The sequence below is a fragment of the Procambarus clarkii genome, chromosome 13 (assembly GCF_040958095.1).
Source record: "Procambarus clarkii isolate CNS0578487 chromosome 13, FALCON_Pclarkii_2.0, whole genome shotgun sequence".
Classification (NCBI taxonomy): Eukaryota; Metazoa; Arthropoda; class Malacostraca; order Decapoda; family Cambaridae; genus Procambarus; species Procambarus clarkii.
The window spans coordinates 14201389-14225967 of NC_091162.1; the positions used below are offsets into that span (position 1 = coordinate 14201389).

General features: G+C 39.1%; 1 protein-coding gene across 2 annotated transcripts; it reads right to left on the minus strand.

The window, feature by feature from the left end:
* Window positions 1-5036: 5036 nt before the first annotated feature.
* On the minus strand, window positions 5037-23046 carry GAA1 (glycosylphosphatidylinositol anchor attachment 1). Of its 2 annotated transcripts, none has more exons than XM_045740598.2 (13): window positions 22977-23046; window positions 18000-18176; window positions 16298-16383; window positions 14970-15101; window positions 13757-13916; window positions 11961-12112; window positions 10215-10367; window positions 9564-9682; window positions 9193-9380; window positions 8754-8875; window positions 7920-8110; window positions 6754-6918; window positions 5037-6455 (listed from the first exon to the last, which is right to left on the minus strand). In XM_045740598.2, the coding sequence occupies exons 2-13, from the start codon at window positions 18139-18141 to the stop codon at window positions 6173-6175; spliced, it is 1893 nt and encodes a 630-aa protein (XP_045596554.1). In that variant the 5' UTR covers window positions 18142-18176; window positions 22977-23046; the 3' UTR covers window positions 5037-6172. The 2 variants fall into 2 exon arrangements, with proteins under 2 accessions (XP_045596554.1, XP_045596553.1); XM_045740597.2 differs by lacking the exon at window positions 22977-23046 and adding an exon at window positions 18421-18507.
* Window positions 23047-24579: the final 1533 nt, after the last annotated feature.

A 24579-nucleotide genomic window follows, 5' to 3' on the forward strand; every position in this document is an offset into this window, starting at 1 on the left:
CAAACAGGAATCACACATTCTCAGGAAAAAAAAGAGTGAAAACTACTTACCATCCCATAGAGGGATGGTAAGCAGGTCGTCTGGGACTACACGTGTGCATCTACATTGGCTGATACATATCTACCTCACAGTATAGCTGAGGGAGGCGAGGCGGCCACCTTCAGGAAGACCAGAAAACTGACAAGTACAGGGACCTAGAACGTTGTTGTGGCAGTAGTGGTGGTGTGGCTGTGGCAGTAGTGGTGGGACCCTCTCGTGCCGATAGGCTCTGAAACCCTGGGCGATTGGGGTAAATGTGCATTTAAGTTCATAAAGGAGGTGGCTGAGGAACTCATTGGGAAAACTAAAGACTCAAGAACAGCCAGTTTCCTGTTCCAGCGCCTCAATGTCATGGTCCAGTGAGGAAATGCGTGCTGTATCTTGGGCACGCACCCAACCTCCGAAGAGCTGGATGAGGTTTTCGAACATTGATTGTTATATGTGTGTGTTTTCTGTAAACTGTAGCAATGTAATAAAATAAAATAAAATTTAAGATCACAAAAAAATAGGTGTGGTAGGAGAGAAAAATATCAAAGTGTTCAGTGAGAATCCACAGGGTCTTCTCTGAATACTCTTTTTCTTCTTCTTCGAGGTTGTGGGTCCCAACAATTGCACCAGAGGTGGTACCCCTATTATGCATGGATATTTATATATTTTATATACATTATATATACATTATATATATATATATATATATATATATATATATATATATATATATATATATATATATATATGTCGTACCTAGTAGCCAGAACGTACTTCTCAGCCTACTATGCAAGGCCTGATTTGCCTAATAAGCCAAGTTTTCCTGAATTAATATATTTTCTCTATTTTTTTTCTTATGAAATGATAAAACTACCCATTTCAATATGTATGAGGTCAATTTTTTTTTATTTGAGTTAAAATTAACGTAGATATATGACCGAACCTAACCAACCCTACCTAACCTAACCTAACCTATCTTTATAGGTTAGGTTAGGTTAGGTAGCCGAAAACGTTAGGTTAGGTTAGGTTAGGTAGGTTAGGTAGTCGGATAAACATTAATTCATGAAAACTAGGCTTATTAGGCAAATCGGGCCTTGCATAGTAGGCTGAGAAGTGAGTTCTGGCTACTAGGTACGACATATATATATATATATATATATATATATATATATATATATATATATATATATATATATATATATATATATATATATATATATATATATATATGTCGTACCTAGTAGCCAGAACTCACTTCTCAGCCTACTATGCAAGGCCCGATTTGCCTAATAAGCCAAGTTTTCATGAATTAATTGTTTTTCGACTACCTAACCTACCTAACCTAACCTAACCTAACTTTTTCGGCTACCTAACCAAACCTAACCTATAAAGATAGCTTAGGTTAGGTTAGGTAGGGTTGGTTAGGTTCGGTCATATATCTACGTTAATTTTAACTCCAATAAAAAAAAAATTGACCTCATACATAATGAAATGGGTAGCTTTATCATTTCATAAGAAAAAAATTAGAAAAACTATATTAATTCAGGAAAACTTGGCTTATAAGGCAAATCGGGCCTTGAATAGTAGGCCAAAAAGTGAGTTCTGGCTACTAGGTACGACAATTTACACTTCATGCAATTTACACTTCATGTTAATTTTTTGTTCATAGAAAAAACTAAACAAAAAACTAAATTATATTTTGTTTTTCTATAATGCAAAACATTTTCCTACAATATAGATCAATCATTTGTTCATATAGACATATAAAAAAGAAATGATTTATGACTATAAATAACTACACAATGTAGTAATGTTTTTAAACTTTTTATAAACTGTGGTACTTTGGATGCCCACCATTATTTATCTAATTTGCAGACGAGGAGTCACAATAACGTGGCTGAAATATGTTGACCAAACCACACACTAAAAAGTGAAGGGACGACGATGTTTCGGTCCGTCCTTTTCAAGTCGATTGTAAGAATGCATTTCTCACAATCTGAGAAATGAATGAAAATACACAATCGACTTGAGAATGGTCCAGGACGGACCGAAACGTCATCGTCCCTTCACTTTCTAATGTGTGGGTTGGTCAACAACTACCCGTATGTAATAGGGGGTGGGAAAGACCACGCTACCTATGCTCATCGCTGGCCTGTACCAAGCACACATTCTTTACATAAAATACCTACGTGAAACATACTTTTGTATGCTGCCTCGAACCAGGCCAGTATTCATGCAACTGGTGTGCTGCAGTAATAATACCTAGTGCCTCTTGTGGCCAAGCACAACCACAGAAGTACCCACCATACACCTGCCATCCTGGGAGGTTCTGTAGCTGGAATACTTTTGTACGTAGAAGCTAATAATATGAAAACAAGGCACATAGACTCAGCTTTGCCCCAAATACACAATCAATATACAGAAGTTTACTATTAAAAGAACAATACTGCATGGAAAAGTTTAATGTAACACAGAGATGGTGCTTTGCAACACTGCTAAAGGAAGTTCTACATTAATTACATTTTTAAAATCTACTTGTTAAATGGTAAACTGTCTCCAACAGATTCTAGTCTTTCAAAATTACCTGTTGACGATTTCGAAAGTTCTTCCACTTCCACAGCCTTCCCTGGTGAATGCCTCGTGTGTAAAACTATTTTATGTCTTCGTAGTTCGGAGGCTCACATAGCCATTCTTGTCGTAACGCCAGCGGAAACTTATCCAATTCCCTGTTTAAAGCTCCCATTGTTGTTCCAGCGGCATTTCTTATATTGTTTGGTAACAGATTGAAAATGTGTTTCTGATGTTTACACTGTTCTCTTACTGCACTTATGGCACACTTGCTTTTCATAGGATGTGTTTTACACTTCCTGTCACATCTCTTATTCATTCTGCTACACTGGTCATGTACACTGATGGCTTCATACTGCTACACTGCTCATGTACACTGATGGCTCCCTGCACCACTCCACTGGTGTAACTGAAGGTACTGAAGGTCCTGATAGTGAGTGATGGCTCATATTTTGAGTAGGAAGTCCGCATACACAACTGGGCCCCTTCCATTCAGACCGAACTACTAGTCATACTTCTTGCTCTCAAATACGTACATTTCAAAACTTCACACATTAACTGAAAATGATTCTTTATCATCCTTATTTGCACTCAGTTTTTTATGATACAATTGTAATACGCTTGTGTCTGAAGATAGACACAAATACCTGTACAACAAAATTATTAGTGATAGTAAGAGTCCATTTCACGTAATTATCCACGTATAATTACGTAAGTGTAGTTAAAGGATGAGACACCACTACGCTCGTGGTGTTCGTCTGTCATATGACGCTTTGAGGAGGGTCGAAATAGCCTAAGATACTCTGTCCTTTTGACATGTATCTTATTGTCTCAATAAACGTACTTGAACTTGACGCTTTTGAAACCACCGACGGTTTTGGCATCCACCACCTTCTCACTTAACTGTTCCAACCACTGTTTGCAAAAGAAAACTTTTTAATGTTCTCTTGGCAGCTTTTTTTTTTAGCTTGAGTCTGTTACTTCTTGTTCTTGAAGATGCAGATTTCAAGAATTCTGCATTGTCAATTTTGTCGATTCCTGTTACTATTTTGTATGTAGTGATCATATCACCCCTTTTTCTTTTTATCTTCTAGGTTTGGTATATTAATACCTTTAGCCTCTCTTCATAGCTCTTGTTTCTCAGTTCCAGAACTAGTTACATATCTTTGCACTTTTTCCAATTTATTGATGTCCTCCTTGAGATAAGGGCACCATACAACTGCTGCGTATTCCTATTTTGGCCTCACGAAGGTCACCAATGATTTCTTAAATATTTTGCCATCCAAGTATTTAAAAGTGATTCTGAAGTTGGAAACTATAGTATAGCCTCCTTGCACAATGGCCATCTTACATTGACTTCTGAATGCTTATAATGGATGAATTAGCCAAAGACTCTGTCTTTGAAGACGTTGATTATAACCTTGGAATGCCTATAAGCAACTTAAGAACAAAAATATACCAAGAACTTCACCGAAACCTTGTAGATATGAGGCAAAGTGAAATCTACACTAGCAATTCCATCTATCATTATACTGTTATGCAAGAAAAGCCACATATCTGTTGATCACCAAATAATATCAGCAGACTCCGAGATGTTACTACTGCTCGGTTTAGATTAAAGTATCTGTGGGAGTTTGCATTACCTGCCGATGTAGACCTGAACAAATGCAAATTGTGCCAGTAAAATTATTCACACATCTTGCATCACTGTGGAGTGTGAAAAAGATATATGAATTCAGAGACAGTTCAATAACAAATGTTCAAGAAATGTGTAAATATTTCATTCAAAATGATCTACAAGAAATTTTAGGCAAATATCCTCAGTTGGCTAATTGTTGTAAGTAAATGTGGATGATTACAACCTTTACACTGCCCCCCCACTGGATTGGGGGGTGGTGGTGTGCATGTAAAGCAATCAAATTATGAAACTAGCTCACCACAAATGTAAGTTGCTGAATTTAGAAACTACTTGTGGTCATTCTTGATGGCATTGTTGATACAAACATTAAACTGTGTAACTAACTTATCCAAATTAATTTTGGGGTTCAGTACCTGAGCCCATTTGTCTCAACTTTTTGCAATACCGCCCACAGTATGGGTACATAATAAATGAATAACTTAAACTATCGTCTCTCATTGTATTATGTTGTAATTTTATTGTGCTGGTTTAATACCTGATCTTCCATGTTTATAAAATACAGTACCTCTCTCGACTTTATTCCAAAAAATAGTCTAAGTGCTTTGAGTCAGTCCCAGTAGTTTAAACTACATGTGAAAATTCAGGTTATTTAGATTTCTGTACGATTCAAATCAGAGAGAATATTTCATTGAAGTAAATTAACTCAAAACTATCTGTGTCGAAGTGAAGTCCAATATTCCCCTCCTCCTTCCAGTCATCAGGTGCATATCTCTCTCTCAGATGAAGGATATAAAACATGAGAGCAATTGTGACATTTTCTATTAAACTTAATTTAATTTCTACAGAACTTACATTTCTGTAATTTATGACAGAAATGAAGTACAACATATGATATATTACTGAGTGAAGGTTTACAGATTTCATACAGAAAGAAAAAGAAGTGATGATCAGTAAAAGTAGCAGCTACTCTGCGCGCACACACACAAATAACCCACACATGTTTTTCACATAAAACAACCTAATTAGCTGCCTTACAGTTACAGCTCTACTGTACTGAAGGTGCTATCAACAAAAATCACTAATAACTATCAATGGCCAAGTTATGACGTCAATTAGTTTGTTATTTTTACATTGGCAAAAGGTTTATTTTCTTGAAGAAAACTACTGAAGTTGTAAATTCTTTTCTTTACCAATGCTCACATTACAATAATTTGAGATCAATGTTCTTTGACTATCACATCAGATTTCAATGCAGGTCAATGAACTATCAACACTTCAGGGAATAACTTCACACAGCCAACAGTCGCATTATATAACAACTTGTAGACTATCAGTACTGTATTTTCACAATAAAACACACATTGAACAATGCCTCATTAGCCAGACTTCTTGTATAGTACTATGGTAGTACAGTATATATAAAAGTAAGAACTATATGTACAGTACAATGATCATAAACTTTATTTACGGAATGAGCTAATGACAAGTCTTCGTTTTGTTTTGTGGAATGCCAGAAATGTTTTACTAGCTCGACAGAAAGCCCTTGCAAGACACGTCGGAAATATCTTGCTTGGTCCCTAATACTGTATGCCATGCCATTTATTTTTAATTTTCGTCAGCTATAAGTATATGGCATTATTACTTGTGCCTGACCTCAAGTAGTAATTAATAGTTTTATTCTTCTTAAGGTGCTATCAACAAGAATTCACTAAAACTATCAATGCTCCAGAAATATAAGTTATTACATTACCAGTAACTCTTGTCCATAAATTTAATGACTTGTATGCTTACACCAGTGAGCACTATGTTGCCAAAACAATGTATCTCACATTTAGAACCTGCATTGTTATTTTTAGCATAAATTAAATAAAAATAATTCACATTTAATTTATTTCTACAAAATGTGCCAAAGACATAAATAGAATATAAATCTAATCCTTAATCACTAAGTAAAGGCTTAGGATAATGGACAATATGCCAGAAGAGGAGCCACACCGGCAGGAGACACTGAGTGGCCACTTGGAACACCCAGTTGGAGTAGATGAGGCCGTCCACGACACTGTACATGAGCGCTCGCTTTGTGGCCACATATGACTTCCACAACAACTTGCCGACAGGCAGGTCACCAAAATTATTCCAAGTGTCCAGCATAACGAACAAGAAGAGCATAGACATCGGGTGAACCAAGATGAGAATGAACGATTTTAACCACAACTTCACTCTGAAATAAAAAAAAACAAATGTTCTTTGTATATTATTTATTTCTGGACAATATACTGATGATTTCATTTATTGAAAGTGTTTCAAGCAATATTTTAAGAACCCTAATCTGCAAATTTCTCATATTTAGATCTGTTCATGGAAGTCTTGAACAGGTCTAAATATCTCACTCTTTTCACCTAAACATCCCTCTCCCACAAAAAAAAAAATGTTTTGCAAACTTAAATAATTTTTCACTTATTAGTGAATTTCACCTGTAATTTCTCAAACCTCTCAAGGTTACAATAAACAAGTCTCACCTGCTTTGGGATGGAGAGACGATAAAAGCTATTGGTGTAAAGGAAATAGTGATAATCAGTGCTAGAGAAAAGTTATAAACTGCACCAGCAAACAGCAGGACACCCAACTCTAATACAGCAAAGATTTTCACTATCTCCCAACTACGTTCTTGTAAATTCATATACCTGCAAAATGAAGAATTTTTATGTTACTAATATTGCATGCTGGTGATATAATGTGAAAAATATCATATTTGCTTCAATTATATTTGGTAGAAAAACAATAAATCCTTTCCACACAAGTATTTGTTCAACAAAGCCTTTCCTTTCTGAACTATGTTCCCCCAGTTCTAGAGACTATGAAGAATACTGGTGACACACCAGGCACTAGGTGATTTTCCCTGTGATAACTATGAAGATGTTTGTCACATAGTTAGGGCAGGCCTCACAATTTCAATGAGTGTGCATGTAATGAATGTATTGTTATGCTGTTTTGTCTTATAATGAACAGCCTCTGGGTGGTGAATTGAGATAACGTATTCTCTATTGTTTCCCTGCCCCAACAACACGACTAGACCACTTGCAAAGTTACCTGGCACCCTTGTATTAACGCTCCGACCACTTGGGCTGGACAGTAGAGCGACGGTCTCATTTCATGAAGGTCGGCGTTCAATACCCGACCATCAAAGTGGTTGGACACCATTCCTTTCCCCTGCCCCATCCCAAATCCTAATCCTGACCCCTTCTAAGTGCTATATAGTTGTAACGGCTTGGAGTTTTTCCCTAATAATTCCCTTCCCAACCTTGTATTAACACTGATATCAATTTACTCAAGATAGATTAATTGTAATAATATTACACCAAGACTTCTCAGGTCAGTTCAGATATTATTTCTGCATGACAAATATTAAAACTCCCATTCAAACCAATTTTATTATTCTAATTTCCCCACCAAAGATATTACTGCTACTCAAACTGTTAACTACTCTATCAGGAGCATATCTGACAGTACTGTAATGTTAAAATAAAAGATTTGTTCCAAATCTGACTTCAAACTTGATACTCAAAGTTACTTAAAACATTGGCCTTTTTTCTTCCATTATAAAGCCTTAAATATTTCAAATAGCTTCACACAGAGCCATTCACAAGTAGTGTATTCTACTTCCATAAGATACAGCCCAGCTTACCTGTTTAAACAAAAAGGTAGCATCAATAAAGTTAAGCAGAAAGCGGAAATTCCTAGAAAAATGCTGTCCTCCGCAGACAGTGCCATGAGCAGGCCACATCGAGACAGCAGGGAAGGGCCACAGGCCAGGGCCACACTTGCCATGTGCATCAACACCACCAGAGGCACACACCCCAGTACACCATAATCAATCTGTCGTCAAAAAAAAAAATGGATAATACATAGATAACATTTGAATATATAACTTAATAAATCAATCCTCAGACAATATAACATAAGGTACAGTATTATGATTATAATCTAAAATGCCAACACACACACATACATGTTAAAGACTTGTGTTCCCAGCATGCCCTAACCTAATCCAGCCAAAACACAAGTGAGAATGGACAAGGGCATACCCATAACCATATATGGTTATAACAATAGCTAAAAAAAAAAAAAAAAGGAGTCTATGAAGCCAAGTATTACTTGGAAGATGCATTTTGAATAGATAAATGAATCCTCGAATGGTCATTCTAACTTAGTTGAGAATTCTTCAGTGTCTTCCTTGCACCCCATGCACCACTGGAGATGAGATGTCACTGGCCAGGCAGGAATTTAGCTGTGTTCTTGTGCACCTAGGAACTGACTAATGGGGTAACAAAGTTGTTTAAGTACAGAAACAAAACAACAAAAATGGAGAAAAAACTAGAAAATATAGCACTAAAGAGCTGTGTGATGTCCAACTCAACAGTGACATTTCACATGACTGAGACGTTACACACGAGATTCTGTATGTACTGTATATTGTGCAACTGCATACTGAAGAAATTCCTGCGTTAATTAACCTTACCTTCTTTTTGGCTTGTTTGTTTTGGAGCTGCTTCTCTGCTGCACAGCTGGTGGAGTACCACAGAGCCAGGGCCTTCACTAGGACGCCCCCTGCTATCATGCCAAATGGAGGCATGTAAACACCTGTCGGAATAACATGTAGTGTCACTGCGTGGAGAGACAAGGTCAACCTGGGCACCCTTGCTCAAACATGCTACAAAGTAACCAAAGGATCAAATAGTTAGGCTGCCTCCTTTACAACACTGGTGGAACACATCTTACACAACACTGGTGGAGCATATCTTACACAGACTTATAACTGTTCCTACAATAACAGACTTTTTTACAACAAATTTGTACAACAAAATTCTACACTACTATATTTTTTGCCTTGAAAAATAAGTTTTCTTACACTGAATGAATTAACAATCTTTAATCAGAATGATCTTACAACACTTTACCTATTGAGATGTATCTATTTGTAGCTGGTAGAAGATAGAAGAAGAATGACTGGTGGAAACGCTCCAAAAGATTGTTGAGAGAGCGGCAGACACCCTCGAGGACACGGCCTAGCTGGTGAAGGGAGACACTGCGCCACCCTCGACCTTGTTGTTGCTGACCTTCCACCGTCACAGCAGCTATACCATACCTGCCCCAAAAGTCAGTTTTATGTATAACAATTATGTATTACCAAGGTGTGCTTCACAAACAACCATGGTTGTCTATGAAACACACCATGATTTCCCATGTTGGTCATTATATTGTAAAGAGGTTATATGTCAAACCAAAATCATAATATTTAAAGCATTAAAAACTGAACTCCATAAGCTACCTGTGAAATAAACCATGATTGCCTGTTGGAACTCCCGATGCTTGCGAAGCAACCATAGACAAGAGCGTCTGCAACTGATGTACCCAACCGTGGAATGTCTCTGGACGAGGATGATCACCCTGGACACATCACAAACTTTATACGTTGCATTCAAGTCAAATCAATATAAACAAATAATGCATTATAATGTAGTAGTTATATTATTAAGTTATTTGGACCACTACATCAAACTTCAGTACTCTATAAACACATCAGTTATCTGCTTTATTCAGAACCACTCTGCATGAAACATTACATGAACATGTCTGGTTTGAATAAGAGCACAACTTTAACTTACAATGATGACACACATCTGAATTTTTTGCACAAATGTTACAAATTCAGCACTACGAGTATCCAGGGCAATTAGATATTGTATGTGAAATACTGTGCAGTAATGTACGGTACCTTTATTCTAAGCCATGATATAACATACTTAATGAGTATATAGTACATGATATATGATAGAAAAGAGCCTTATTTATACAAGTACAATATGTAAAGTACTGTACAAGATATCTAAGATGTTTTAAATATACAACTTAATGAGAACACAAACGAATAAATCAGAATAAGCCATTAACAGTTCAGAAACAAAACTATGATATTTACCCGGTTTTTAAAAGTATGATGAACATTTTCTCTCTGGCACAGACGGTGAATGAGATTGACAAGATCAAGATTTGGCAGCTGGCCGTTAAGACCCTCCACCTTCACATCCACGTGACTCACATGTGAACTGTGAAGCTCCAGGTTTATGGCTGCCTGCAATTATAATTAACTTTTGTTGTCATTTATCCCCAACATTTAGGCCCCAACACTGATGCTTATGAAGATAGTAAAAGTGTTACTATGCAATGGAGTTATATCAGAAAATCATACTAATACAGTGACACCTCGGCTTATGAATGCCCCTCTTTACAAACTTTTCGGGTTACAAGCCCAATTTCTTCATAAAATCTGAATCGGGTTACGAACTTGCCTTGGGTAACAGTTTGTTGATATGCATATGGCCAACCTAGCGCATAGTGGTATGGCAACCGCACCTCAGTTTACGAGTGCCTCTCACCTAGTAACAATCGTGCCTGAATTCTTTGTAAAGAATTTCAGTGTTTTTTGGATTTTTGAGTATTTGAACATAAAAGTAATTATTATATATCTCGTCATGGGTCCCAAGAAAATCAGTGGTAAAGTTCAACCTAAGAAAATAGTTGTAAGTAGAGGCAGTAGAGGATTCCCCTTCCTTATTACGAAAATGTGTGAAGTATGGGAAGAACTGCAAAATTTTGTTGAAACAACTCACCCAGATAAAGCTATAGCAGGCTGTTGCACTGACCTGACCTTTTAAATGACAATGTGATGTCTCATTACAGACAAGTGTTAAAATGTAGGGAAAAACAAGTGACTTTAGACAGAATCTTAGTAAGACAAACAAGCAATGAGCCACAACCACGTCCTAGTAGTACTTCTGCAAAATGTAGGAGAGAGTACCCCCAGAAAAGTCATCACTGCCTGATGTTATAATGGAAGGGGACTCCCCTTCCAAACACTAACACCTCTCCTCCTTTCCCCATGCACCAACAAGACTCTTCAATAAAAGTAAGCAATAACTTGTAAATACTTTAGTACTAAAGATTTGGTTGAATTAGGTGTAAAATTTACTTTAAAGTTAATATTTTTGGGAGTGTGGAACGAATTAATTCAATTTACATTACTATATTTCTTATGGGAAAATTCGCTTCGGTTTACAAATTTTCGGGTTACAAACTGTCTCTGGGAACAGATTAGATTTGTAAGCTGAGGTACCACTGTATAAGCATATGTAGTTGGTATGACATTTAGCCCTTATAATATTTCCCATTCTGGGAAAGGCTAAACCTAGTAAATGCATTTCTCTATAAAAACATAAGTGAATATTACAAACAATAAAGTATTAGAACATTAGTTTAAAATATTCTCCATTGTATACACAAGGCTTTAGGCAAACAGCATAGAAATATAGGTGCACTTGTGGAGCTCTTAAGATGACTTATTTTTGGCAACACCTCTACAGGTACTGTTATGGCCAGTGATTCTGCTTCAGCAGCTGCTGCAGGTACAGTACTGTTGCTGCTACAGTTCTGCCAATGTTACAGCTGCTGTTGTGGCTGCTAAGCTGCTACTGTTATACATTTAGTGATATATGAAAATGTCCAACCACATAAAGGTGCCAACAATTTACAGTAACTATTTTAAGACTATTTTTTGTGAAAAATTGGAAAAATAGTAACAAAAGTGCAACAATGTAAACTAAAGGTAAATGTCTTCCCTGCTACTTCTAATCACAGCTGATGGAAAAGCTGAACAACAACCCAGTACCTGTATGGCTCCTGCTCGTCCCTCGAGGTCTCCGTGGTCGAGCACTCCAGCTCCACTCTGGGTGCGGTGGTATGCCTGCAGCCATGCTTGTGCCCCTAACTGTTCATGCTCAGTCACCAAGAAGATCAAATCCTTCGCCCAGTACACTTGCTCTGTAAACCAGCCATTTATATTTGTTTTATGTAAACTTTCTATGCTTATTCAAACATTCAAAATGAATATTTCTGAATTAAGAGACATTCATCACCTGGTTCAATTATTATTTTCATTACTGGATATCAATATCAATGTGTGGCTTAACAATATATATAAAAGCAACAGTATATTGACACATTGAAGAAACAAGTGGAAAGAACAGAACAATGGTTAGTGGAAAAGGAAGATTAAAGGCTCTGGCTCATGGTCCCCAGTAGGCTAAACTCTACAGACTAATGCCCCAGTCTAACAATTCGCATATTAGCTCCAGGGAGCCGAAGGGGCTCCCCACAGAAAGAATACCACCAAACGTCCCTCCTGGATCATACTGGTGCTAGGGAGGCAATGGAGGAAAGCTCAAAGTGACCACAAATGGTTTAATCATAAACATTCAGAATATTTCTAAGCCCTCACCACCAAACCACTAAGTCACTACTCCTAACTGCCACCAGGTAGCAGCACCCATGTCAAAACTTGATCCCCTGCCAATAGTCTTGTCACTTTCTTCCTTACTGATCCCCATTACAGTTGGGCAGGAATAAAACTACATTTAGTTACGTGAATTCTTTTCCATTTTGATCAACTTAATTTTCATTTTGCACTTGGGTCATGTTTTGTATTTGCTTGAGTTGTATATATACTAATTAGGAACATTGCCATTTCTGTTCAATTTGGTTGGTGCTTCCAAAATGGGTCCCTCCTCTCAGTTTCTCAGTGCATTAGGTACATCAGCTCTGTGTGAGGATGAACAATTCTAACCTTGGCTGTCATGTTTGTTGCTGTATTTGTACAAATGGCATAAAGTCACAAAAGTCTAATGTCTGGATACCTGGGTGTAATGGGAAGGTTACAAATCAAGCTTAAGAACATGGAATAGTCAATTATTTAGCCTGAATTATCCTCAGCAGTAACAAACAACAGTGATCTCTCAATTTCCCAAATTACTGTCATTGTAACTGACTTCCAGGAGATTAATTTGGGTACAGTATTCATATACTGTACTGTACCAGGTAATTTTGATACTGGAAATTGTCTAGTGTATCTCAAGATTATGAATTCAGTGATCAGATAATTTTAAAACCTTATCTGGATTGCACCCCATGTATCCAGTCTTATCTATGGATTACCAGATTATCAGTTGGAATATTTACCTGAGGGCCACCAACACTAGCGGCCTCGACGAGGACAGGAAGCCAACAGCTTGTTGAAGGTCCCCCCCCCCCATTTGTCTTAATGATTGTTTCCAGTTGGATATTAAAATTTAACAGTTTTGGCAGACGCCGTAAATGCAGACACACGTACAGTATCAGACATAGCTCAGTTAATCCCTAGATTCAAATAATCAAGGATTCACTAATAGGGAGATTGCTCTATATTAATATACATGCATTACTACATGGTCCTAAATTACAGATAATTTTAATATCAGTCTAATACTGCACTGTATGGATACAAAGCTCTATATGTAACCTAATGCAGGAGGAGAGCCACATGCCTCTTGTGAGTACAGTATGCATCACCACCTCAGCTACAGCATCTCATTGCAAAAATACTGTACTTAAGGAAGAAGAAAATACTGTACTAGAGAATACTAGACATACTAGAGAAGAAGTGAGCCATTGCAAGCATCAGAGCTATAGAAGGTGCAGTGCCCTGGAGGACAGATGATGGGGGACGGTACGGAGCAGAAACTACCACTGCCTCGGTACTGCTTCCACGTGGTGCTCGCAGAATACCATAAACATTCTTGCCAGAAAAAATCTGCCCAGGAAGAAAAGTACAGTACCGTAAATATTTGCTATTTAAACTTGAAATATTTCACCCACTCCAAATATGACATCGCTCTTATGTCAGATTTTCATAAGTACGGTAAATGAAGTGGTTCAGCTCAGTGCAGCTTAACAGTATTATGATAGAACTCTCTACTCACATATTACTCAAACAAAAATTGACACCATACATGATAATGCTATGACTAGTGCTTCCCATATTCCTCATTTCACTTTTACATATATACAGTAGTACTGTATTCACGCTTAATATCCTACTTCAACAGATTTAACTAGCAATGACTTATATTTTTAGTAAAAATACTCTTGCAATAACAAAATATACTGCAACAACTGTACAGGTTAAAAAAATAAAAAATATAAATTCTGCAGAGCAATAACTAAGGAAAATGTAGAAACAAACAATACTCTCCAAAGAACATTGATTTGATATTTTTGGACAAGGTGACCTGCTCCAGAACTGTCACTTCATTTAACAGGTTGCGTGCTGTACAGTACATCTTTGAAACCCAGATAAAACTACTGTTATAATTATGGGGTTCAAGTAAGCCATCATTGGATTGTCCATGGCACCCTCACTGGGGCATCCATGCCTCCCTCATCGGAGCATTCACGCTTTCCTTGCCCCTGAATGCAAATGACTGCAGCAGGCATTTTTGGGACTGGACCAGAATTGACTCGGACTAGGCAGATATATCCTCGACTGATTTCCATACAAACAAGGTTCTACTGTACTGTACTTTAACATGTAAAAATTAATGTACAGTACTACATCAAGTCAACCCACAACAGTTACCTAGGTGCTACCCAAAAGCTTCACCCTGCCTGGGAATCAAACTTGGAACCATTCACTTGTGACCCAACCGCAGTCATCAGATTTTATAAATAAAGCAATAAGGACACGGTGAACCATCACAACTAAATTAATCCTATCAGTTTCTCTAATGGCACACAAAGGTGTGAAATATTAATAAAAAAAATATAAAAATTGATGAAGTGATCATGAAAATTGCCTATTGGTTACCTTGTCTTTTCCCAAGGGATAGTGTAATGTGAAGTTATGGGTGAATGTGTCCAGGCCCAGCTGGGTGAAGTGAGCAGCCAGCCAGGCATAAGGCATGCTTGATGTATGCTTCTCTGCCTCTTCAGTCAAACTCTGAAATTAAACAGACAAAATATTTACCAATTATTCACAAAATAATTCATAGGTCATTGGCCTTCTTTCACCCAGGAAACCAATACTTTTTTCTGCAAATTGCTTTAATTTTCATTCATGATTCTTATTCATATCTCTCATTCTTATTTGCCGGTGTTAAAATTTTCAAATTACATCTTCCAAAACAGAATTGTATTTCATTTCTATCTTCAGTATTTCTCTGTTCATATTTTCCTACACCAATGACCTCAATGATATGGAATTAGAAAATTATTTCCAATTAATCAATTACCTTTCTCTGCTTCCTGAGCTCTACCCTCTTAAAAATAAAGGCAGAATCAGCGACTTTCATTACATTTCCTTATTTCAAAATTCTAGTAAATTTGATCTATTATGCTTATTATATATATCCAACAACATTATTTTCTATCCTGTATATTTGATCACAATCATCTGGAGCAATGCAGGGATTTCAACCAGCATTCTAGTGACTCCCAGATGCTTGCCTTAACCTAATCGGCCATGATAGAACAAAGACTATTCAACCCAGAACTCTACTGAGTCCCCTGCATTGCTCCAAATGATTTTCTCATTGATATATCATTCCTCTGCGATTTCTTTGAGTTATATGTGATTACTTGCTGCAAATGAAGCAAATGTCTACAAGAGCTTACAAGCAGCAGAGGAAATTCTGGCAAACTGAACAGACCACTTGACAGCACCATAATACTAAAACATAATACTTGTAGCTCCAAGACTAGACATAGCATTAATGAGATTTATTCTAACAGCAGTTTAGAATGTTAAAATTTGATATAGAGTACTGTACTATGGAATGATATACTGTACAGGTGTCCCAAGTATTGGATTATGTGGATTCCGAGTAATTGGGGGAGTCTTGTACATTTATATTTGTACAAACTTATGAAGTGTGACCACAAATCTTTTTAATTTGCACAGGTTATGTGCCCAACCATTTCTGTTTCGCCCAGGAATCGAACCAGGAATTCTCGATGGCGAGTCAAGACTGAACCCAACTATACTACCGGGACCCCTCTATTTATGTACGGGGTATGTATGTATGTATGTATGTGTATGTATGTATGAATGCTATATAATTTTTAAGCCTAAACAAACTGAAGTCTTTGTAGCCATACCAGAGAAATCCTAAGAATAACCTTAATCTGCACACTTACCTCCAAATATTGTACTGCCTGAGAGTCGCCATGGAAGTCCCCCTGCACTAGTCCTGGTAGTAAGGCATTCTCAGAGAAATAGGTCCCTGGAAATTAAACAAAAGTAAACTCGTCAAGAATTGGTATAATATTTTCCAACACAACTGCTCTATTTTCTTTTTCATATCACTTAAAATATACAAACTACAAAATAGATTAACATGAGTAGATACGTGGTCCTGTAGTAGAGTGATCAAAGCATTTGGCAATGCTGCCTACTCTCCTAAATTATCATTTAAAAGTCTTTGTAATTTTGTCATTCTATTATTACCATAATTCAGTTATAGTATGCATGTACTGTATTATTAAATGGCTTTCACTCTGACTCAATGTTCAACCACTGAGCTTTTCATTAAAACCAACATTATTTCTTAATCTCATTGACAATCATCTATCTGCTACTTATATTTCCGAGTTTCTAGCTCACTGGATGAGATCAGCACACAACTCAGGTGTATGCTAATGTTCTCATTTCTGGCAAGATGTTTACATTTGTCAAATCAAGTATAGTTATACCCATGGTCAACAGAGATCTCTGATGCTTAAATTCCCTAGAGGGCAAAGAATCAAAGTGTAAGTGACTATACACCTGTCAAGGTTGAGTCAACATCCATAAATATCCACCTTAGTTCAAGGGACCAACATACTAACAACTGATACAAAGACAAAAATATTGAATATGATTAAAGTGATATAAATCTAAGATCTAAGTGATATAAATGATGAAAAAAAACTGCTTATTGCCACATGATGTAGACTATACAGTAGTAGCACAATGAAATCACAACAGTATAATATATCTATGAGAAAATCTTTTGGAGCAATGTGATGGAACTGAACTCACATCCAAGGTAAAACATACTGTAGTAGTGTACTGAATACACACACACGTGTCACTGAGACAAGACTGGCATGGATGATAGGATGGAAGGGGGGGAATTATGAGAAGAAAGCGCCAAGCCATTATGACTATATAGCGCTTCGAAGGGATCAGGATAACTATATGGGAATGAAGCAAGACCGATGTAATCCCCCCCCCCCCCCCCCCCCGTCATCTCATGACGCTGCATCACCAGCCCACCACCAGCTAGACGTGTACTAGATGTGTGGTTGTGCACAGGCCGCTACACTCTGGAAACAACTTAATTGTGGATTTGTTGCCATCTACTGAACAGTCCCAAGATACGGTCACGGGGTATGTGAGGTTTGGGTATCAGAACCTTAAGGTGCACATTTTACTGTCACCTTGCAGTAAGACTGTAGATAGACAAGCAAACTAGTAATTCACAAGAGCACTCTGTAGGAAGCAACTAATGAGACCAAGAGAGAGGTCTTGGAAGGTCAAGTAAATACAGGAAATCTTCCATTACTCTTTTGTCAAGACCAATTACACTGAATTTAATACAAGAATGGAATTCTTTCATTATATCCAGATTTGTTTAGTAGAATGAATTCCATTTGAGTGGGTTTCCATTCTATTGTACAAGATATTTATACTAAGTGAAATACTGTATATGTAAAAATATACATTCAAAATGACAAAATATACAAAAATATATCATTCAAAAAGACAAAATATACAAAAATATATCATTCAAAGCCATTTATTAAAAAATGGAAAATGAATACACATTCTACCACTACCATTATAAAAGGGACTCACCGTGGTTTAGTGAGTTGTGAGCTAATGCCACAAACCACACAATACCAGCAACATAGAGAAAAATACAAATAGGTCGATGATATTTATCAAGCAGCGCCGGTAGTTTGCTCCGTTCCATCCCGGGGTCTGTCAACAGCCCCATTTTCCTGATGCTGATAAATACAACTCTTCAAAAACCTGTGTCAAAGGAGAAACAAAATCTGAATTAACTCTAATTATTCAAGCAAATGTGTCTTCTGTACGATGAAACTTGTATTGAACAAACACTGCTTGGACCCCGAACTGTGGTGTATTCCCATCAATATTTGTATTCATTGACTTAATAAGAAATCTTATTGGTGGTGTTGTTAAGGGGGAAGGTGCGTTTTCCCTAACAATCCTCTAAAATAAACAAGAAGCAGGAGGACAGAGGACAACATACCGGAGCTGTTTTTGTGTACACTCGCCAGCTGATCCGTCGCGCCCAGGGTTGCCAGATCTAAATTGCTAAAAGTAGCGAGCTGACGCTCTAAAAGTAGCAAATTTGTAGTAAGAGTATACTGTATATATATATACTGTATATATACTGTATATATATAAAATCATATCAAAATATCTACACTAAAATCAATGTAGGTAGATGCCCGAAACACTGTGCGTATAGTGGCCTTATGCATAGTATGTACTAGCTTTATCTAGAAGTCCAACATTCTGCTAGGAAATGTAGATGTTTATCTCTCAGAATGTTTGGTAATATGTTTATTGTTTGTGGTGTGTGTCTATGTATGTATTAACACGATGTACTGAACGGGGTGAGAATAGCTTGAGCTACCTCATCCCTTTGTGTGTATTTTACATCAATAAACTTATTTCAATTTCAGTTTCAATTTCAACATTCTGCTTGTAACTTTTTGAATGTATTTACTTTTACCTGAATAAACATTATTATTATTGTTATATAGATATTAAATGTGGGTTGACGTGCTTAGCGCACTACTTATACTGTTGTATATCTTATTATTATCTATCAGCGAGGGCTTTGTCTATTATTACAGAACGAATAGACTCAAGATGGTACAAACAATACAACTGCAATAATTCATGGATTATTTGCAATGTTTGCAACTAGACTGTAGTTGGACACTTCATTGATTTTTTGCCGCCAGAGGTGGATAGTTCATTAAGCATCCCCTATTCAACCAGCGAGTGGTAGTTTATTGTGCACCCCGAATCCCGACCAGTTGTGTAAGCGGACCCCGACCAGTTGTGTAACTGCAAGCCTAGTATGAACGACCCGAACAAAACCTCTGGATCACAATCATGCACGAACCGAAGCCCGATCATGCACAACCCGAGGCCCAAGTGACACCCCCGGAGCCCGACCAGTTACGTAACCGGAGCCCGACCAGTTGGGTAACCGGAGCCCGACCAGTTATGTAACCGGAGCCCGACCAGTTGTGTAACCGAAGCCCGACCAGTTGTGTAACCAGACCCCGACCAGTTATGTAATCGCAAGCCTAACATGAACGAACCGGCCAAATAACATCTCAAGCACAACCATGCACGAACCGAAACCCGACTATGCACAACCAAGTGACATCCCAAGTGACTATGCCCAAGTGACATCCTCATAGCCCGAAAAGTTATGTAACCGGAGCCAGACCAGTTCTGTAACCGGAACCCGACCAGTTGTGTAACTGAAGGCCGGCCATGTGTGTAACCAGCCCCCGACCAGTTGTGTAACCACAAGCCTAGCATGAACAAACCAAACAAACAACCTCTGGAGCACAACCATGCACGAACCGAAGCCCAACCATGCACAACCCTTAGCCCAAGTAACACCCCCGGAGCCCGACCAGTTAAGTAACCGGAGCCCGACCAGTTATTTAACCGGAGCCCGACCAGTTATTTAACCGGAGCCCGACCAGTTGTGTAACCAAAGCCCCACTAGTTGTGTAACCGGACCCCGACCAGTTGTGTAACTGCAAGCCTAGCATGAACGACCCGAACAAACAACTGAAGCACAACCATGCACGTACATAAGCCCGACTATGCACAACCCGAAGCCCAAGTGACACCCCCCTAGCCTGAACAGTTATGTAACCGGAGCCCAATCAGTTGTGCAACTGGAACCCCACCAGTTGTGTAACTGCAAGCCTAGCATGAACGACCCGAACAAAACCTCTGAAGCACAACCATGTACGAACCGAAGCCCGACCATGCACAACCCGAGGCCCAAGTGACACCCCCGGAGCCCGACCAGTTATGTAACCGGAGCCCGACCAGTTGTGTAACCGAAGCCCGACCAGTTGTGTAACCAGACCCCGACAAGTTATGTAATCGCAAGCCTAACATGAACGAACCGGCCAAATAACATCTCAAGCACAACCATGCACGAACCGAAACCCGACTATGCACAACCAAGTGACATCCCAAGTGACTATGCCCAAGTGACATCCTCATAGCCCGAAAAGTTATGTAACCGGAGCCAGGCCAGTTGCGTAACCGGAACCCGACCAGTTGTGTAACTGGAGCCCGACCAGTTGTGTAACTGGAGCCCGACCAGTTGTGTAACCGAAGCCCGGCCATGTGTGTAACCGGCCCCCGACCAGTTGTGTAACCGCAAGCCTAGCATGAACAAACCAAACAACCTCTGGAGCACAACCATGCACGAACCGAAGCCCAACCATGCACAACCCTTAGCCCAAGTAACACCCCCGGAGCCCGACCAGTTAAGTAACCGGAGCCCGACCAGTTATTTAACCGGAGCCCGACCAGTTATTTAACCGGAGCCCGACCAGTTGTGTAACCAAAGCCCCACCAGTTGTGTAACCGGACCCCGACTAGTTGTGTAACTGCAAGCCTAGCATGAACGACCCGAACAAAACGTCTGAAGCACAACCATGCACGAACCGAAACCCGACTATGCACAACCAAGTGACATTCCAAGTGACTATGCCCAAGTGACATCCTCATAGCCCGAAAAGTTATGTAACCGGAGCCAGACCAGTTGTTTAACCGGACCCCGACCAGTTATTTAGCCGGAGCCCGACCACGACCAGTTGTGTAACCGCAAGCCTAGCATGAACGAACCGGAGCCCGACCATGAACAACTAGAAGCCCAACAAGTCACACCCCCGGAGCCCGACCAGTCGTGTAATCGCAAGCCTAGCAAGCAAATCTCTCACCCAACCCCCCACCAGTGTGCTAAGTGGGGGTGTCAAAAAGGTCCATTTTGAGGCCAACCCTTTTTGTCATACACATCAATGACATAGATGAGAATATTACAAACCATATCAAATTTGCAGGTGACACTAAGATCTATGGTAAAGTGGTAAGTGAACCTTACAAAGAGATCTACATGAATTCCACAAATGGTCAGATGACTTTTTAATGTCGATAAATGCAAGACCTTGCATGTGGGGCCTAGCAGTCCACGTCACAACTATTAAATTGACAGCACTACCTTTCAACAGATAGATGAAGAAAAGGACCTTGGAGTCAGAATCCATCACGTGAGGCATAACAATACACAACACAACTACCAAATCATCAACATTATCTTGGAGTCAGAATCCACCAATCACTGATAGTTGTACAACAAGTGGGAGCGGCAGTAAAAAAGCAAACCAAACCCTGGGAATAATCATGGGTACCTTTACCTTCAAGGAAAAGAAAGTAGACCTTCAATTGTATAAGTTTCTGGTGCGCCCCCACAGGAATTATTGCATCCAGGCATGGAGACCTCATCTTCAGAAAGACAAAGCTGCTCTGGAGCCATGTCTTACCAGAGCTATGGAGCTATGTCTTACGACAAAAATCATACCAAAGCTTAATCATCTCTCGTATCAGGAACGTAGCAGTGCTAACACCACCACAAACCAGGCATGACAGGGCGGACTTCATAGTACTCTTTAAAATACTAAACAATTTGGAGGATGTCGATCAGGACAATGTCTTCAAAAGGTCAGATGTTACATGAACAAGGAGCAACGGGTTCAAAGTCAACAAGCCAGAATGTTGGACAGGAAACAGATGCTTTTTTACCCATAGGGTTGTAAACCCGTGGAACTGCCTACCCGCCGAAGCCGTAAACGCCAAAACACTGCTGGGTTTTAAAATACAGCTGGAAAAGATCCTCAGGACAAATAGGGGGGGACCTTTGACAAGCCGCCGGCTTACTGTCCTCATCGAGGCCACTAGTGTTAGTAGCCCATAGGTAAATTCAGTTCCTGGAGGGGTGACCCTGCTCCTTCCCGTTGGGAAATTGTTCATCTATTCCAGTAATTGTACACATGACTGTCACTTGTCACTAAACTTGGTTTTTAAACTTAACTTGATGAAATAATATTACCTTATACACGAGAATAATTCTGAATACGCACTGCAATTAAATTGACGAATGAGGCTTTGGGTTGGGCGGCCACGGAGACGAGCCTGGCCTGAGGACAGGCAACTGTAAATGCTTCACCCTCCACATACTTCAAGTGCAAATAATTGCCAACAGAACCTAAATACCGAACCTACTATACGCCTAATTAAGCATAGAATATAAAATTAATTTATACACGATAAAAACTATTTTTAATATACAGTATATGAAAGTCGATAATAAATGCGTCTTGGGAGGTGGGGGGGAGGGGGGGGGTCGACCGCCGTGTTAACGAGCCTAGCCTGACGACGGGGTGGTTTAACACTATGGGGAAGTGTATTCTATATAATATCCTACCCATATAATATTAGCAAATCATGATCAACAAAATCTTCCACAATATCCGAGAGGACAGACTATTTAGCATTAGTGGAATACAAACATTTGAATACTACAGAACCCGGATGAAAAAAATACAACGACTCTCCGAGACATTACAAAACTCAATGTTATAATAACGAACAAATGTATAATGCATTAAGCAGTGTAGGTAGACTATATATTCATATATAGTCTATACTCTGCTCAGATAGCAAAAAAAAAAAAAAAAAAAATATCAGCCTTACCTACACGGGACCGACATAGTTCACGCCGCCGCTGCTTCCTGACGACTGGCGGGGTCGGCGTCGATGACCCGTTAGCGTCCAACCAACCCAGAGACCCCCTGCCTAAAATTATTTGAACGCCATATTGAAATTCCTAGCGTATAGCGCCAGGAGTGTGTAAATTAATATTTATATGCATTATAGGCCTTTCTAAAATAAATTTAAGATCTGAATATCATATATTGTCTAACAAACGAATTATTTATGTTAATATTTTAATTATGCCAGATACGAGTCTCAACGCACACAAGAAGATTCGTTAGTGGATATTTTTCATTTTTTTTTTTATTTATATATAAAAAGAGTTCTTAAATTCTTGTAAAGTCACTAGCATGCATAGTGTTTCGGGCAAGTCCTTAATTAATCCTATTTTTTTCCAGGGAATACGACCCGCCAAATCGTTTAACAACCTATTCTCTGCTGGGTGAACAGTTAGATTGTCGCCCGGTCAATCCTTCCCGGCCAGCAGGTCAAAGCGCTGGCGAAGTGCCGGGCGCGTGCGATGCCACAGAGACTGCTCCGTGGCATAGTAGAATTTTTAATTTTGAAACTTGACTAACCTAGCTCAACCCAACCTAACGTAACCCAAATCAAACCAATCTAATCCAACCGAGCCCAATGCAGCCTAACCTTAATAACATAACCTAATACAGTCTAGCATAACAATACATCCGGATTTAAAACAGAAAATGAGTTAAGCCTAGTCTCGTTTCTGAACCGACTCTTGTGTAACCTAATTGATGATTGATGAAGATTAAGCCAGCCAAAAGGTGGCACGGGCATGAATAGCCCGTAAGTGGTGGCCCTCTTGAGCCATTACCAGTATCAAGAGCTGATACTGGAGATCTGTGGAGGTGCGGCTGCACCCTGCGTGACGGGAGATGTCTCCCGTGTCATTGTGTAACCAGAGCCCAAGTAGTTGTGTACCCACAGGCCTAGCAAAAAACACCTCACCTAACTCCAAAAAGCACACCGAGAGCCCTATCAGAGTAGGGAGGGTCCACAGACGAGATCGTGGTTGTAAGTATAGATCCACAGGCATGGGCCCCAGTGCCCATCATCTGGGTTGGGAGGCAACAGTGCATTGCTTTGCTCAGTATAATGCTGCTAACACAGCCCTGCCTTCAGTAAGCAAACTTTTCAGGATTATTTAATTAGCTAAGATTTACCTGAATTTACAAGAGGATCACTATCTCTCAGTGAGGATAGGAAGCCGGCGGCTTGTCAAATGTCCCCTATTTCTGCCCGAAACGCTGCGCGTACTAGTGGCTTTACAAGAATGTAAATACCGTGCTATGTAACCTCACAAACCCAATGCACCTTCTTGTATATAAATAAATAAATAAATAAATAAATAATATTTGCCCTGGTGATTTATCGAGCAATGTTTTATCATTTACGGCTTCGTCGGGAAGGTGGTTCCATGGTTTCCCTGAATTTACTTGAGGGTGGCCCTCGGGCAAATTCAGGTATCTCTCTCTAGTGGTCTCGACGAGGACAGGAAGGTTGTCTGGCTTGTCGAAGGCTCCTCCCTTTTGTTTTGGGGATTTTATCGAGCTATGTT

Coding starts and splice junctions, on each gene's coding strand:
- GAA1 (XM_045740598.2), bottom strand. CDS start 18,141: ATGGGGCTGTTGACAGACCCCGGGATGGAACGGAGCAAACTACCGGCG. Junction 9,381..9,563: donor AATCATGGTTTATTTCACAG/GTAGCTTATGGA, acceptor CTTTTGGGGCAG/GTATGGTATAGCTGCTGTGA. Junction 6,456..6,753: donor GTCTCTCCATCCCAAAGCAG/GTGAGACTTGTT, acceptor TTTTTATTTCAG/AGTGAAGTTGTGGTTAAAAT.